This window comes from Poeciliopsis prolifica, unplaced genomic scaffold (genome assembly GCF_027474105.1).
Source record: "Poeciliopsis prolifica strain line A6 unplaced genomic scaffold, Auburn_PproV2 SCAFFOLD034, whole genome shotgun sequence".
NCBI lineage: Eukaryota > Metazoa > Chordata > Actinopteri > Cyprinodontiformes > Poeciliidae > Poeciliopsis > Poeciliopsis prolifica.
The window spans coordinates 2,276,889-2,293,854 of NW_026562409.1; the positions used below are offsets into that span (position 1 = coordinate 2,276,889).

The following is a 16,966-nucleotide window of genomic DNA, read 5'->3' on the forward strand; positions in this document are numbered from 1 at the left end:
GCCAGTACTCAACACTCAAACGACTGGGAATGAAGGAGAGGGAGGAACGAGGGATTCACAGTGAAAACAAGTCCCAGCCATAAAACCGCCTCATAAACCTCATCAGGCCCAATGCTGAAGGAGCTGAGATAAAGTCCATCTAATCAATACGATAAGATAAGTCGGGGAAACTTTGTTCAGAACTTGGGGCTATCAGAAGACAGAGAAAAGGTGGGACTTCCTGTGAGTTAAAGCCTGAGCCAAAGGCCGGGGTCAGTCCAGATCTGTGAGGAGTTCGTCATGCTGTGGGCTGCGAGTCTCTGCGTCCTGCTGGCCTGTTCGGTCCTCGGAGTCCCGGTGGCCAAAGAGAAGCAGAAGGTGCTGCTCATCTCCTTCGACGGTTTCCGATGGGACTATGACCGCGATGTGGACACGCCAAATCTGGACCAGATGGCCAAAGAGGGAGTCAAGGCCCAGTATGTCACCCCTCCGTATCTTACCGTCACCAGTCCGACGCACTTCACCCTCCTGACAGGTAAAACACTTTGCCTTTTGCAAAGTTTAACATTGTCATTCTCTATCAATGAATGGTTTAGCTCTTTGGTCTGTGTTACAATTAAACCATTTCTAGGGGCCTCTGAATGTCAGGAGGCCCCCTGGAGGATGAAGCGACCGTCTCTCCTCTGGTCTGTTTAACAGCGACAGTCTCAGATCAACTCTGACCTCCAGGACTGTCAGCAGCAGAAACTGCAACTTTATACCTGTTGGGGAAAAGATAGACAACACTTCCTTTGCATTGTCCTTTGCATGACGGCAATGATAAAGTATTCAATTCTTAATCAATATGGGTTGTTGCTATGTTGTTGTTTGGTGCTTTACGATCTTGTTCAATATTTGGTTGAGAAAGGATGTTCTCTCTTTGTTGATTTGACTCCAATTAGCAGCTCCTACTCAAAAACTGTAACTTCCTAGAAGTTAATCTCCAAACTCGGCTGTGGGACTTCGTCCAGCAGACGTTTGCTGCCGTGAATAATGAATGCAAATGGTAAATGGTAAATGGACTGAACTTATATAAGTCATCTGATGAAGGTTCTGTTCTGCAGGTCGCTACATTGAGAACCACGGTGTGATCCACAACATGTGGTTCAACACCACCACGAGTGAGAAGAAGGGCTACTATCAGTCTCAGTTTGTGAACGAGTGGTGGGACAACGGCACACTGCCGATCTGGATCACAGCGCAGCGACAGGTTTGAGACGCCATGAAACAAAACTCAGAGTCCTCCCAGTTTCAGCTGCAAGCTGTATGTGGAGGAAAATGCACTTAAATACAGATACAGACTGGATTTCCTGACCCACCGGAGGCAGTTTTTACGCAAAATTCATCTTTTGCAGATTTTCATAATTCCATTTGGGTTTCTATTGCTCCTAAAACTACACCTAAAAAAAGAAACACACATGACTATTCTTTGGTAATAAGTTTATGTTTTTGGTGTCTGGAAAAAGAACCATTTCGAGGCTGGGCTTGGTTGGTGATGCTAGGCAACGGCGCAGTTACCATACAATGTGACTTAATAAGCAGGACGTTTTTCAAATGACTAATCTTCCAGGCACCAATAAATATAAATTTACTGCCAGAAAATGGTTGTAAAATCGCTTGTTTTCCTTCCTAAAAACAAGCACTGGGTTTGTTTTTAGGAACAGTAAGACCCAAGTGGAAGAACAAAAGGGGAACTTTGCAAAACACATTTCCTGTAAAAGTTCAGCTTGAGACTGGGATGACTGGGACTTTAGAACCAACTTGAGAGGTAGTCTGTATCTACTGCTCAGCTTTTCCAGCAGACCTGTCATATACAGTCTTTGTGTTTTGCCCTTGCAGGGCCTGAAAGCGGGTTCTCTGCACTTTCCCGGCACAGCCTCCAGTTACCAGGGAGAGGTTGCTATGGTGCGCGAAGTGGAGCCCAATTTCTATGACTACAGTAACGAGGCCTACTGGTACCAGAACACGGACAAGGTGATGAGCTGGTTCAGAGATCAGGATCTGGACTTTGTGTCTTTGTACTTCGGTGAACCAGACATGACGGGCCACAAATACGGGCCCGACTCACCGGAACGCAGAGAGATGGTGAAGCAAGTGGACAGAGCCGTGGGCTACATCCGAAACTCGGCAGAAAAACACGGGCTGACCAAACAGCTGAACATCATCATGACCGCCGACCACGGCATGACCACCATCTATCGTGGTCCAGATGTGGAAGAAATCGTTCTGTCCAAGATCCCGGGCTTTTCCTTCAGCGACGTGTCCTTCCAGCTGCTGGACTACGGCCCGTCTGGGATGCTGCTGCCCAAGCCCGGAAAGCTGGAGACCATTTACAACGCCCTGAAGGGGGCGCACCCAAACCTGCACGTGTACAAGAAAGAGGAAATGCCGGAGCACCTCCACTTCTCAAACAACGACCGCATCCTGCCTATCGTTTTATGGACCGACCCTGGATTCGTCCTCAATGGGGTGCGTATGGTTCTGCTGTCATCATCGATTATATGCTTTACTACAGCCATTCAGTTCAAAATCATTTATATATATATTCCTTACACACAGATGGATAATAAAATACTCCATCAGACCAATAAATCAATATTTATTACCACAGTCACGTAATATGGTGGTGGTTCATGTTGCCATATGAACCAATAACTGCTTTAAAGGCCAAGGCAACACTGACAAACTTAATCAGACCAGAACCAACAATGCAGAGGAACTTATGGGTCCATTCACACCAGACTCTTTGGTCTGCTGTAATCAAACTCTGGTTCGTTTGCGGAGGTGAGAATGTGAATCGAACTCTGATGCAAACTAAAAACTCTGATCCGTCTACAAACCTCGGCCTTGGTTCAGTTGAAACTGAACTCTGATGCGGTTCGAAAGCGTATGTGAACACCAACCGGACCGCAGACTGCTCTAAAAGCAGGAAGAGAACTGCACCACAGGGCATTCTGGGTAAAAATAACCAAACTAAACGCGAGAGTCTAGCGCTAATAGGAGAAATAGCTCATGGTTTTTACCAAAAAGAAAAGAAAAATCTTAGAACTGCCAAATCTGGTTCCACTCCATTTTAGTTTACATTTCTTGAATAAGGAAGTTGCCTTCTCTCTTCTTAGGTTTTCTTGTTGTTCCCCCCAAATGAGGAAGGGAACAGGTTTTTCAAAGGCTTTTGGTTCAATTGACAAAGTACAATGTGAAAGTGAGCTGCACCAAGTGAAAATGTAACAAATATTCCTACTGTGGTTCCCAATCGAACCGAGTCTACTGGACTACGAGCAGGAATCAGTCTTCTCCATGCCAACCCGCATTGATGCAATAATGCATCCAAAAAGAGCCCAGGCAGAGTTCAGGCGCTCTACAGAACAGAGACAAACCTTTCAGGCGGTCCACATTTCTGCATAAAAATATTTGTTTTGTGGTCTGATGTAATTTTGGGCAACTATTATCAACAGAAAGAGTGAAATGCTGTAAGAGTATCACTCTGTGTGAGATGATTTCCCAATTTACTGAACCTCACCTGAACCTGCAGCAGTAAAAACCCAGCTCTCATGTTTCAGCTTCCATCCGACCTGACGTGCAACATGAAGGACAGTTTAAAGCTGAAGTGACAGCTTCTGTGACAGTTCTCTGCCCACAGCAAGTCCTATTGATTTACCCTTTAAAGGGTAAAATAAATTGCCATTTGTGCCAAATCCAGGATGCCCCATTTTAACCTGGTAGCATCTCAATAACAGCCCCGTTAACACATTAACAGCTGTCAGTAAAGTTGTGATTATGATCAGATTGCTTTAGAGTCACATTTATGGCCTATAACTGATAGGAGCGCCATCATGTTCACTGCAGAAACATCCTCCCGTCTTGACCTCCGGCGTAATTAAATTAGCCCCAGAATTTGCTCTCTGGAAGTTGTGAAACTGAGCTCTTTTCAATCAGAAACAGGAGTGAAATTTTAATCTTGGCACATTAGTTTTAATCAAGTGCATTTGCACGGATAATCCAGGCCTGGCTGATGACACGCAGAGCTCTCGAATGCTCTGCGAAGCTTTTCATGCCTCGAAATTCAAAATTAGCATTTTCATTTGGCTCTGCGCTCAACTCAGCTGAATGCTGTCGGTCCAAACTGTGAAGCGCCACATCGGGGCTGAAGGAGCAGAAAGGGCGGCGGATGTTTGAAGAAAAAGAAGAGTCTGTGAAAGTGGGTTATCTGACGTCTCAGGATGCGAGCGGCAGCGATCAGGACATTAACCGACTCTTTGTTCTCTCCCTTCATGGCTTCCAGCAGATTTGAGTTGATCCCACAGAAAGATAAGCACATCAAAACTGTTATGCAATAACTTAGATAACTGGCTGTTCTACCTATTTTTTATGACTTATAGCCATAATATAACACAATTAATTATTATGTGGTTGTTTCTTCTATGCGTTTGATGTTAAAAATAGAAGATAGATGAAAATAATCTGTCACTAAACAGGGTCATGAGTTGAAAGTTATTATAAAGGCATCGCAGCATGAAACCAAGTCTTTTTCTTAGCCAATATCTCCCTCTGCTGGAAACAGGCCAGGCTGGGAAGTGCTTATTGAAATGACTGCTTAATGAAAGTTAAACTCTTCTTGAACCTCCTAAAATGGGCCATGACTGTTACATCATCCGCTTCCTGTCCTTGCAGTATTTACCCGTTCAGTTCAACAAAGGAGAGCACGGCTTTGACAACCAGGAGATGGACATGAAGCCCTTTTTCAGGGCCGTGGGTCCGGCCTTCCACCAGAACCTGGAGGTGGGGCCCTTCGAGACGGTCAACATCTACCCGCTGATGTGCCACATTCTGGGCATCCAGCCCGAGGTCAACGACGGCCAACTGAGCGTCACTCAGCACATGCTGGCGACCAGCGAACAGACGGCTCAACCTGAAGGTACGATCCACTCATCAGGTGTGGAAATATTTAATTATTCTTCATTAGTTAGGTTTGGGACTCAACTTTAAGGTGAAAACAGGCCGCCAGGGGGCGATAGAGGGACCTCAGGGAGATGGAGGGAAGAAAAGAAAAAAATACAGTAAAGAAATAACTGTAAAGAAATGTAATCTGTTTTTAACTACAAACTATTAATAATAATTAAAAATATTACTCCAGTAAATTTAATCCTTAAATAAAATTTTCCCAAACATTATTCAAATAAATGAGAGTGAGTAAACCTAATGATCATTAGTGATATTTATGTTAAACAATATGAGTAAAGTCTGTAAAGAATGACTCATTCTGTGTAAAGGACGCTAATATCAAAGTGTCTGAAGAAACTTTAGAAATAATGCAAAAAAAAGCACTTAATTCAGTATCAAAAGGTTTTTTTTTCTTCTTTTTTCAGGTGAAACTCGGAACTTCTGGAAAAACGGCTTCATTGGACTGACTGCAGTTGTTGGATTTCTTCTCCTAGTTTTCACTGTAACCACTGCACAGAAAATCATCAAGAGAAAACGACAGGATAAAATGTAAGGAAAACAATTAAATCATATTTTTGGAGAGAATTTTCTTGTAGGTTTGTTTTCATTGCTCTGCATCTCTGTTGCAGGTTGGACAGCTCGCCAGAAGAAGAGAAGTCAAAACAAACTTCACTGTGATCATAACACAAAGAAAACTTCATTCATCCATCTTGCATAAAGAAATATCTACCAAAGGGAAATTTGTCCACCATCCCACACCCTGCATAAATCAGCTCAAATTTACTGTTTTTATTTTGGATAATAAAACAGCATTTTACCATGACGGAAAACAAATTCTGTTTCATGCTATGAAATAAGATTGTAATTAAATATCAGTTTTGTTCCAAAAGAAAAAAAATTCAGATGTTTGTGCTGCATAAACTAACAAAGATTAATATATATTTTTTTTTGATTTAAAATATTTATTTGTAGAGAATAAATCTTTGTATCAATGAGACTACGGCGGCTGCCGAGTGTCATATTTCCACACACGTTCTGATTTACCCGCCTGTGTTCGCGCGCCCCAGTCAAGATGCATCAACAAGGACAACACTTCCTGTTAAGACTTTCAAAATTAAAGACATTTCACAAAAAAATACATGAACGTCTCTAAACTCTTTGCCTTAATTTATGTCGCCTAAAGATAATGTATTCGCCAATTCTAAATATTTGTGCACATATTTGACCAATTTGACATTTTCCATAGTTAACATTGCTATTAATGTAGGGATATTTAATTTCAACTTTAACGCCAAATGAAAAGTTTAATTAATGTTTTTTTATTTATAAAGTTTGTTGATTTTTGGGTTCAACCACTAAGATTTATTTCAAAAACACTATATATCTCAAAGGTAAATTCTATTTTGCTGTAACTCACAGAGGATGATTATGCTGTGGGAAAGAAGGACGTCCAGTAGCAGTCCATCTTGCAACAAAGCTGAAGAGGCCTCTGACTGAAGACTTGCTGTATGTCACAACATGCTGAAGGCTCAATTTCCAGACAGCAGAGACAATATTTCAGAAGAGCACGCCCTGGAAGATACCATGAGTTGTTGGAAAGCTCTGCTAATCCACCTCATTTGCTTTTGCTGCTCATTATTTAATCTCTGTCTCATTCTTATGATGAATGGAAAAGCTGTTTTTCTTTCTGTTATTTTGACCTGGTCTTTATCCTTGAAGTCTCCTCTGGGATTTAAGGCTCTAGTTCAGGTATTATTTGAGCTTTTGAGACACAAATCAGCTGCACCCAGCTGTAAAAACTGGGTGCAGCTGTGCACCATGGTTACACATTATGACTCAAAAAAGATGTCTAGACATATAAGAGCTCAACCCGAAAAGGTTAAAAGTTTTAAAAAGAACCAATCAGAGGTAAAGTAGCAGAATTTCGTTGCCATGCTCTGGCTACGAGTGGCACAATAAACCAACATACGGATTAAATTAGGATGCGTCACAGTCGGTGGTGGCACACATCCCCCCCTGCATGTCCTATGGATAAATGATTTTCCAGATGTCTCAAACAATCAGCTAAAAGATGAATCTGATCCATTCGGCAGCAGATTCCTTTTCTTCCTGCAGAGTTCCTGTTTATTTGCCGCCGAAATGTTTTTCTTCACGATGAACTGTTAGAAACTTTTGAGTTTTTGGAGCGTCTTGAACATCCTGAAACAATCATCTGTGCTGTGCAACTTCTCACTTTGAAGTTATTTTAGTTGCTAACCTCTCAGCAGCAAGTTCCTCACAGTCTGAAATTCCTGAAATTCCTTAGGAGTAAACCATCATCAAGACAAGACAGCAACTGCAGCTCAACTGAAAATCTACTCACTCATTTTTTACAGTTTTTTGTAATTAATAGACAAGCACCTGATCACACACAGCTGCGGCTGCAAGGTTTGCAAAATATCATCTGTGTCAGAGTATTTGTGTCTGCATTCTCGGTTGTGGACATTTTCTTATTACATGTATTTATTTGTTTTTTAAAAATTACTTTCTTTCTTTCCTTCAGTTCCCAACATTCATTCCAGTATCCATAATTGTTCTTTCAGATTTATATACTTCATCCTTCAACAATGTCTCTAAACACATCTCATATTTATCAATGTTTTTCAAATTAATAATTTAGATGGTTAAAAATCGAAACTATTGTTTCAGCTTATTTTCTTCTGTTTGACTTTTTTTTTATATTAATGTTGTTTTTTGTATAAATTATTTTCACCCTCATCTTCATTCCACTTTTTCGTGCCAGATTTTGCTTCTTATAATAATTGTAAGAAATTATTATGATTCTTCTGCTTTGTTTACTGGTAAAAATAGCATCTGTGCTCTGTACGCGACCAGCGCTTTTATTTTGAAGGCCTTCCTGCAAACATCCGGTGCTGTCCCGTCGCCGCTCTGATTGGCTGCTGAGGAAGCTCCGTTTTCGGGGTGAAGGCAATCATGGAGGAGCTGAGCGCCGTGGGAGAGCAGGTTTTTGATGCCGAGTGCATTTTGAACAAACGACTCAGAAAGGTGGGGCGTCAGAAACTCCTGTTTCCTCCTCTTCCCGCGGTTTCCGTCCTTCCTCCGGCGGCTCGTCGCTAACCGAACCGCCGCTGTTGCCGTTTTTCTCTTGTTTCAGGGAAAGTTGGAGTTTCTGGTGAAGTGGAGGGGATGGTCATCCAAGTGAGTGCTACTCAGCCCGAACAATGAAAACAACAACAACGTGTCTGATGGGAGCCTGCTGCCTCCCCCAGAACCGAACCGGGGCTCTTTCATGCGGTCCAGAACCAGAAGAACACCCCGGGCTCGCGTTTTGCTCCTGGGAACCGTCTCTGCCTTCATTTGGACCCTCTATAGTTGCTCCTTTTGTTCAGAAATCCAGAATGTTCTCTGAAACCTGGTGCAGATTCGTCCCTGCATCATTGAACTGATTTAGTACTTGGATTTCAGCTCATTCAGACGGTTAAAATTTTTAACTTTGCTGCATTTTTAATAAGTTTTCTGCACATCAATAATCCACATTTGCAACAGTTTGGAAAAAACAACAAATAATCCTAATTTATGCAGCTTTACATGAGTTTATGACAGAGGCTGTGAGGTTTTGTCCATGTTGTTGCTCCATCCCTGTAATCCTCCATCAGTTCATGCTGCTGCCAGCTCCAAGGTTTTCTGTTGGAGCCTCATCCTTTGTGTGTGTTGGCAGAGGGTGGGGGTGGATTATTTTCCTCACTGCTGATCAGAAAAGGCTGTTCACTTCCACTGATGAAGAGAAAGCTTATTACAGATCAGATCAATCCGGTTTTGCATTTTGTTTCTTATTTTTCCTGCACTGTAATCGGATTGTTTAGAGTATAACAAGGTTCAGAAATGCAGTGGGGATCAGGAAGGGAGCCTGTTTTAAAAATTGATGCACCAAAGAAAAGTGCAGTTAGAGATTTAAATTGGCCTGTTTCCTCTTAATCTAAGATGTAAATTTAAAAAACATCTAATTTAGGTTCTCTAAATTAACTAAAGCCAAGAACAGCCAACATTTATGTCATATTTAAAACTTTTTTTTTGTTTGTCCAGACAAACATGAAACCCAAGACAAAAACAGGGAGCGCAAAGTCTTTAGCCTGAAACTGAGTTCAAAATGTTAATTTTTATGGTAATATGTTAAGCATGAAGTTAAAAGAAATGTGGCTTTAGAAGGGTACTTTGGGAGACCTACCACACCAGCACCCTATCCAGACATTTAAGAGCCCTGTTTGTGTAATTCAAAGTGAAGATGATGATAAAAACAGAAGCTGACAAGTTGACTGTTTAATTTCTGCTGCTGTTCTGACCTGCATTGTTGCTCTGATACACATGAGGAACATGTGACCAGAATAATTTAGACAACTAACCCATACAGGTTTTGCTCAAGTTTGAATTTTCTGCAAAGAAACCAAACCAGCCTGTATTTCACCACTGATTTACCCTCCAGTGATTATCAATCAGCTAAATATCTGTTTGTGTCTGCTATCAAAATTAAAAACTCATCATTTCCAATCTGTTAGCACATCGACCAAGCACTTAAATGATCAAACTCTGATAAAAGTTAGGGACATATGAGGACAAACAAACTATTGACCCTATTTCTAAAGGTTTTCAGGAAATCAAACCCTGATATCTGCAGTGAATTGAAACCAAATTACTCCATCAATTATTTAACTTGTCAAATTCTCCTATCTGATGGTGGATGTTATTTTGGAGCTACAATATTAGTGTGCAATTTCAAAGATGCTAAACTTGCACTTGGTATAAAGTAAATAATGGAAATGGCAGAGAAAGGGTCAGACAAATGTGGGTTGATGCTTCAATGTCAACTATATTTCAGCAACAGTTTAGCAGTTTAAATGATTTAGTTTGGGTTTAAAAACCAACTTTCCTTATATTTTCCACATAGAAAATGACTCTTTAGTCACTGGGTGTAATTTATTTCTATTTGTTTCAGACACAACAGCTGGGAGCCGCAGGAAAACATTCTGGACCCGAGGCTGTTGGCAGCATTCAATAAGAAGTGGGTATCTCTTAGTTGCTGGTGCAGTTTGTGGCATTTTAACTCATTGATTGATTTAATACATTTAGTGACATCACAGATTAACAAAAGTCAATTATTATTACAAGAAAAAATGAGAGAAAATGTAGTTTCAAAAAGCAGATGAGTCCTGATCTCGTTAAAAAAAAATTGGGAACAAAAAAAATCAATTTTAATTTCTGCCTTTTCTGTGTTATTTCTGTACAACGGAGTACTGGAGACAGAATAAAAGATATAAATCATATTTCCAGGTTATAGACATTTTTATAGACTCATCTTTATTCAAAGTGGACTTTAAAATGATTTTATGCAGTTGTAACTAAAGGTAAGCATTTCCTTATTTAACGGTAGAAGTATACTTTCACAAAACGCTCAACATTCGTCATTTCAATTTTGGATTATTTTGTGTAAGAGTTCTGATAAAATTATGACTTCATTTTTTTTTTATTACGTCAGAGAACAAGAAAAAGAGCTTCTGATGCTTAAAAGACGCAAACGACCCAGAGGACGACCCAGAAAGATCATAGTAAGTACCAACCATAGCAGAACCATCTACTTTCTGGACCAACAATGGACCGCTAAACATTTATTCTTTCAATTGTAGGAGAATATTCCAGAACCCCAAAAATCAAGCACCTCCTCATCTGCTTCATCCTCCTCGTCCTCCGACTCCTCATCCTCCTGCTCCTCTTCGTCTTCATCCTCAGAAGATGAAGATGACGGCGATGACAGCCACGCCAAACAGGAGAGCCCGACCGTCAGAACACGGGAGCTTCATCCCGTCCCTCAGAAGAAGGCACAGATTGTCATGGCGAAGCAGGAGCCCCCGAGGAAGCGAAACAGGAAGCCCCTCCCTCTGGAGGCGAAGGAGTTCCAGCAGAACAAGGGTCCGCGCAAAGTCCTGAAGACCGCCAAAGAGACGGATCTTCCAGGGGCGATCAAGAAGCCGGTTCACCCGGCGAGCTTCACCTTCATGGGTTTCCACCGCAGCTCAGCCAAAGACGCGGCGCCTGGTCCGTACAGGAGCCCGCTGACCCAGGGTGGGGCAGTTAAACCCGCCACCAGCTCACCTGGATCTGGGAGACCTTCAGTCCAAACCGCGACTCTGGCCTTGAACAAATCCAACCAGAGAAGAAACGCAGCCGAGGGGAAGCTGTCCATCTCCGGCGGGAACAGTGGAGGAAGTCTGGATTTGAAAACAGCTGCTTGTAAATCCAAAGGAGTAGCTGCTCTCAACGTGAATACCACCAAACATCCAGTTCAAGGAACCACTCAGCACACTCTGAGCCCACCCAGTGGACCGAAGAAGCCCGCCTCCACTGGGTCCTCAATGCAACGTGTAGCCGGTGCTAAACCAGGGGCCTCCCAGTCTTCTAAGAACGCCTCCTCCAATCAGGGCCACCAGCCCCTCAACCTTCAGAACAAGCAGTCTCAAAGCGGTGACGCTCCTGCAAGCGGCACCACCGCGGCGTCGGGTCTGAGAAGTCCAGTCATCCCTGCGAGAAAACCCACAGTTGCCCAAAATCAGGAGGCAAACGCCAATAAAAGTCCGGTTTCCTCTGGAAGACCGCCTGCCAGGAAACCGCAGGCCGGTGGAGACCAGCTCAGAGAGATGAAGGAATTCCAGAAGGTCCAAGGCCGGTTGGACAAGTCCTGCTCCGAGATCCAGAACCCGCCGGCAAGAACGGCCACTAAAGGCAGCAAGAAAGCTAAAATGACCGACATGAGCACGGGCGAAGAGGAGAGCAGCTCGGACTCGGACCACGACTCTTCGTACGCTGGACAGGGTCACCCGGTGGCGGGCCAGAACCAGGACTGGAAGCCCACACGCAGCCTGATCGAACACGTGTTTGTGACCGACGTCACGGCGAACCTGGTCACCGTCACGGTGAAAGAGTCGCCAACCAGCGTGGGCTTCTTCAGCATTCGCAACTACTGACAGTCGACCTGGGCGGCTCTGCAGGGTTCACTAGCTCCTCTTATAGTAGTCGAGACATATTTTAGATAAAAACAATAATAATAGAGTCAGTTATTGATTGTAATTATTTATTTTGTCATATGTATTAAAAAAGTGCATTTTGGACGCAGAGAAATAAACGTTTGTCCTCGTTTGTTGTTACTCAAGAGAGAATCGACTATTCAGTTACTGGGCGCATGTGATCATTCGTCCAGTCTTAAAGCGTCGGTTCATTTTAGTTTCATTTAATGTTAAATTAGGAGGTTATTAGCAGTAGTATTTGAAGAATCTATGACATGAAGGTAAAACTGACTGGAGAGTTTTAACACGTGCAGACGGAAAATGAGCAGAAAAACTAGAGAAATTAATTAGAGAAAAAATTAGCATTTTTTTTCAGATGTTTATAGAAACAGTTTAAGATGTCCTGAAGTCACCAGCTGTGTTTCCATTTCAAAATTATTCTGCTCATGTTGAAAAAACACTTTATGTGAATAAGTTTGTTCACATGATACATCATTGCCGCCATCTTTCCACTTCCTGTCGTCTTCTGCGTCTTTTCCAGCAGTAGTAACATCCGGTTGATCACAATATGTGATGAAATGAAAAACGTTTCACAAAATACACAAATTTTGATATTACTGGTTAGGTTGTATTAGGCCAAGCTTAAAAAGTAAAAAAAAAATAGACTTTTGGAAATATCCAAGTTTTTAGATTAAATATTTGAGTTTTTTAAGAAAATGTTTGACTTCCTTTTTTTGTTTTTCTAGAAAACTGGTGGCGATTGACTCATTTTTTCTTTTTAAATATTGGATTGGTGACTCTTGTAATAAAACGGTTCTGGTTTTATTCCGCCCTGACGCAGGTGTTTCAGGTCAGAGGGAGGAGAAAGGAATCTGGGTCTTTATCTGATGTAAAGGGAGAGAAACAGCAACCCTGCGCTGCTTTCTGCTCCCGTGGGAGGAGTTCAGCAACAAAGCAGCGACTCAACTCGTCTGCAGACGGAGCCGCTCTTTTACCCTAAAGATAGCTGCGGTTTCAGGTAGCTGAATGCAGGGAGGACCCCCAGAGCTTTGCATGGAGCCTGAACCTGTTTGATTTTCTTATTTGTACTCCTGAAACACGAGGGAGGAGGTCCTGCTGGGAGAAACAAACATTGCATGCCTGATTGAAAGCTTTTGAATGGTTTAGTTCTGCTTTATCCTTTCATTTAGAGCCAAGCTATGATGTTACTCCGCCAGCTGGGAGGCTGACGAACTCGCTTTTTCACTTCTCTGGCAGATATAAACTGCCACATATCCACCTAGACGGGGTTTGTTTTCTGTTTGTGACCTATTTATTTTAACCATCCAGTCTTGTGAAACTTGACCAATAAACAGAACAAATGACCTCAGTTTGTGTTTATTTTCATTCACAAGCAGGAGATTTTTTCTTCAACTAAATGTTTTTGGTTTTTTTTAGCAATTTGAGAGACAATCTTCTTCCTGCCTGGAGATTATTGCACTTCTTCCAAGAAAGAAAGAAAGAAAACCAATATTCCAGAATAGAAACCTTTGTGTGTATATGTGTATGAATCAACTACATATTTATATATTCTGATCAATGTGAAATTAATTGGCTCCATATAGAAATGCCCTGAAAGTTTCGTTTCATGCCTCTGCAGTCAAAAACTACAGTAATATTATCTATATGAGGCTCATTTGTCAGATTAAAAGTAACTTTTCAAAACTTTTTACCATTTTTCATGAGATCCACATTCGATTAATATTTTTTATTGTTTTGATTTTAAATGTCATGTTTTCTTTAGCTGTAATCAATAATAATAAACCAATAAAACTAACCTTTTGTGGCCCGGTGGAGACTTTTTACTGAAGACTAAAGTATTCATCTTTTAATGACACATTTTTTGTGTGTGTGTATTTGAGTAAATAGAACCACAAATGTCCAACTTTTACTCAAAGTCTGAACTTTTTTTCAATTTATAAAGACATTGTGAACAAAATCTCATTATTGATAAGAGTAAACAAGAATGAATAATTAATTGTTCAACTCCAAAAAGAGTAAAAACTGCATGATAAAGGTATCAGCAATTAAATTGTTCACTAAAGAGCCACTAGATGGCGCCCTTACACATGATGCGACACAGAAAAAAGCTTTTTTTTTCTCTTCCCTTCAGATTCCAGGTCTTCATGTGATTTGACTATGCCGTTTCCAACTAAAAGATTACAATAGAAGTAACCACAGAGTAAACATTGGTCATCTCATTTAATAATAAATAACTTGAAATCAACCAGTTAAAAATCTTTAAACTAGAAGTTTTAAGGCCAGTTTCCATCTTTCCTGAGCTGCAAATTGCTGCCACCACAAAAAGTCTCTCCATTGCCAGAAAATACAAAAAAAATAAATGGCCATTCACCCAGTAGACTGATTTAATATTTTACTGTTCTTACCTTCACCAGTGGAGCGTTCTGCCGCTCATTATAGCAGCTGTTTTGAAACTCTCCAGTTGGTAAAATAACCTCCCTAAGTGAGGAAAAAATTGTCCTTAGATGTTTAGTTGAAGTCAAGCTGTTTCACTGTGTGGACAAAATGCTCAATTTATTCCAAAGACCATAAAGAGCCAAAGTGTTTTAGCTGCTCTGAAGTATTTAGTCTACTTCATTCATGATCTATGACCTTTTTTACCACTGTTGGGTCCAAAATGGTGACTTTAGTTACAGAAATATAAAGTTGTCTCATCAGCTTACATGCTGCACGTCTTCTACTGTCTCACAATTTCAATTAAATCTCCTGTAACTAGAGGCTCATTCAACTAACTAGAGTATTACTGAAAAAATCATTTATTTCAGGAACTTTATCACTAAGTAAAACACATTATAGAGATTCATTTGATAGCCTTATTTTCTGTTCACTATATTTATTTTCCACTTGGAAGTAATGAAAACTTTCCATTTAAAATTAGAATATCACACTAAATTAAAGCATATTTAATTCCTTCTTAGAGATTATTTTTAAAAAGTGTTTTTAATCCAACATGCCTCATGTATTTATATTCTAATTTTCTGAAAATGGCAGTACATATGGTAAACAGTAAACCGTAATAATCTTTGGTAATGGGATCATAAGTGGCCAGAGAATGGAGCATTCGATCAATGTGTTGTGATCAGTTGTATCAAAGGCTGGATCAGGTCCCAGTAAAACCAAACGACTCAGCACTAAAACCTTTCTAAAAGGTTTTATTTGGTGAAAAAAACGAGGCTGATTTAAACATAATGACAGAGTACGGCTTTCAAACATTAACTACAGGGTTTTGTCAACAGATTTTGTTAAAATGTTGGTTATGACGACGTTGGACTTTCACTCCACACAGACAAAACAATAGGAATGTCAGAGATAATCTGGAAAACACAAGATTATTCCTGCATTGTTTCCTGCTGGGCTCCAGAGGAAACTGTGCAGCACCTTTCAGGCCGCAGACGCCCCTCTCCCTCTTTCACCACCGCAGTATTTACACTCCTAACAACACTGTCACACAGCCTGAGGACCTGACAGAAGTTATCATTACACAAAGCGCTCTGTTCCATAATTTATAGAGATCCCTGTCCCACATGTCCCAGTCATGTGGAGCTCTCCCGAAATAAATTCAAGTAAACACTTATGCGACAAAGAGGCACTCACAGTGGCCTGGTATGCATAAACAGTATGAACAGTGTGACAGTGTAATACACTCTTTATCCCCCAAACCCAACACACACACACATACAAGCACGCGCACACACACACATGCATATGTGAAGGCCAACAGGCCAACACTCAGTAGAGGCTAGAAATGACCCGAAAACTCAACCTCATCAATGCACCATCAACCCCTGATCCAGCAGAGAGAGTAAACCAGACAAATCCATCTTCAATCACACCAAAGCACATCGAAAACATGTAATTTTGCACATTACTTCATCAGGAGAAACTTTTTTTGAAGTTTTATTTTCATTGTGGAAGGTCTTTTTGTTTGACAATCGGCTCTCTGCTTCACACCAGAGTCCTGGAGATGGTGATGCATTTCTAAGAACGGCGAGAAAGCAGCCAAATGAAGGCAGTTTGATCTGATGGCAGGCAGTCAGGTTGAAAAGAAATACAGAGCCAGGATGACACCAAGCTCTAAGGTCATTACAAACTGGTCTGGAGAACACACAGGGTTCCACTCTGCCGGGATTTTAGTACATAAAGAAAGTTACAAAGAAAGAAAGAGAAATAGAGAGAAAGAGAAAGAGAAAGAGAGAGGAAGCAAAAGAGAGAGGTAGAGGAAGAGCCAGAGTTGCAAAGAAATGGGCACAGAAAGATATAGAGAGAAATTGGCAGAAAGCATTTAGTAATATTAAAATGTGGACTTTGACTAGGCCATTGATTAATTTTTTGTTGTAGATTAGCTGTTTCGTTTGGAATAAGCGTGCTGCTGAAGATACAGTTTAGACTAAACTCCTGCTGTTGGACAGATGGACTCAGATTGAAGTCGACTCCATGACCGAGTCGTCCAGGTGGCTGCAAAACGAGCCCACATCATGACTCCTCCGCCACTCTGCTGCCCATTGTTCCAGAAGTCGTGCTTCATTCAGCCGGAGCTTCGTGGTCAGTTTGAACTCTTTCAGATGAGATTATTTCTAACTGTTGCGTCATTAGCCTGAATGTTTACCATGTCACCAGTGCATGAGGAGCTTCTAAGGAGTTTTATCATTTTTCAGCAGTTTGAAAATGACCTCTTAACCCTTCCCAGATTGATGGACAGCAACAGTTGCTTCTCCAGGGCCAGTGCTGATGTCTTTCTGTCCAAACTTACTGGACTTGAAGATGATTTTTAGCAGCAGATTCCACATTTCCCCTCCTAATACTGCAGAAGTAGGGAGGATGAACTTAGTTTTCCAGACAATTGCGGTGTTATGTTAAAATAATGTGGTTATCATCACTGCACCTTTATCTCGTTT

General features: G+C 41.2%; 2 protein-coding genes across 2 annotated transcripts; both read left to right on the plus strand.

Annotated features, from left to right (window-relative positions):
- The first annotated feature begins 226 nt into the window (after positions 1 to 226).
- LOC129374045 (ectonucleotide pyrophosphatase/phosphodiesterase family member 7-like) lies at positions 227 to 6,097 on the plus strand. Its single transcript, XM_055052239.1, has 6 exons — positions 227 to 514; positions 1,083 to 1,228; positions 1,858 to 2,487; positions 4,690 to 4,933; positions 5,385 to 5,508; positions 5,589 to 6,097. Exons 1-6 carry the CDS (start codon positions 280 to 282, stop codon positions 5,635 to 5,637), a joined length of 1,428 nt encoding a protein of 475 aa, XP_054908214.1. The 5' UTR covers positions 227 to 279; the 3' UTR covers positions 5,638 to 6,097.
- Positions 6,098 to 7,881: 1,784 nt separating this feature from the next.
- Positions 7,882 to 12,130, plus strand: cbx2 (chromobox homolog 2 (Drosophila Pc class)). Its single transcript, XM_055051714.1, has 5 exons — positions 7,882 to 8,004; positions 8,114 to 8,157; positions 9,950 to 10,015; positions 10,490 to 10,559; positions 10,638 to 12,130. Exons 1-5 carry the CDS (start codon positions 7,933 to 7,935, stop codon positions 11,970 to 11,972), a joined length of 1,587 nt encoding a protein of 528 aa, XP_054907689.1. The 5' UTR covers positions 7,882 to 7,932; the 3' UTR covers positions 11,973 to 12,130.
- The last annotated feature ends 4,836 nt before the right edge of the window (positions 12,131 to 16,966 follow it).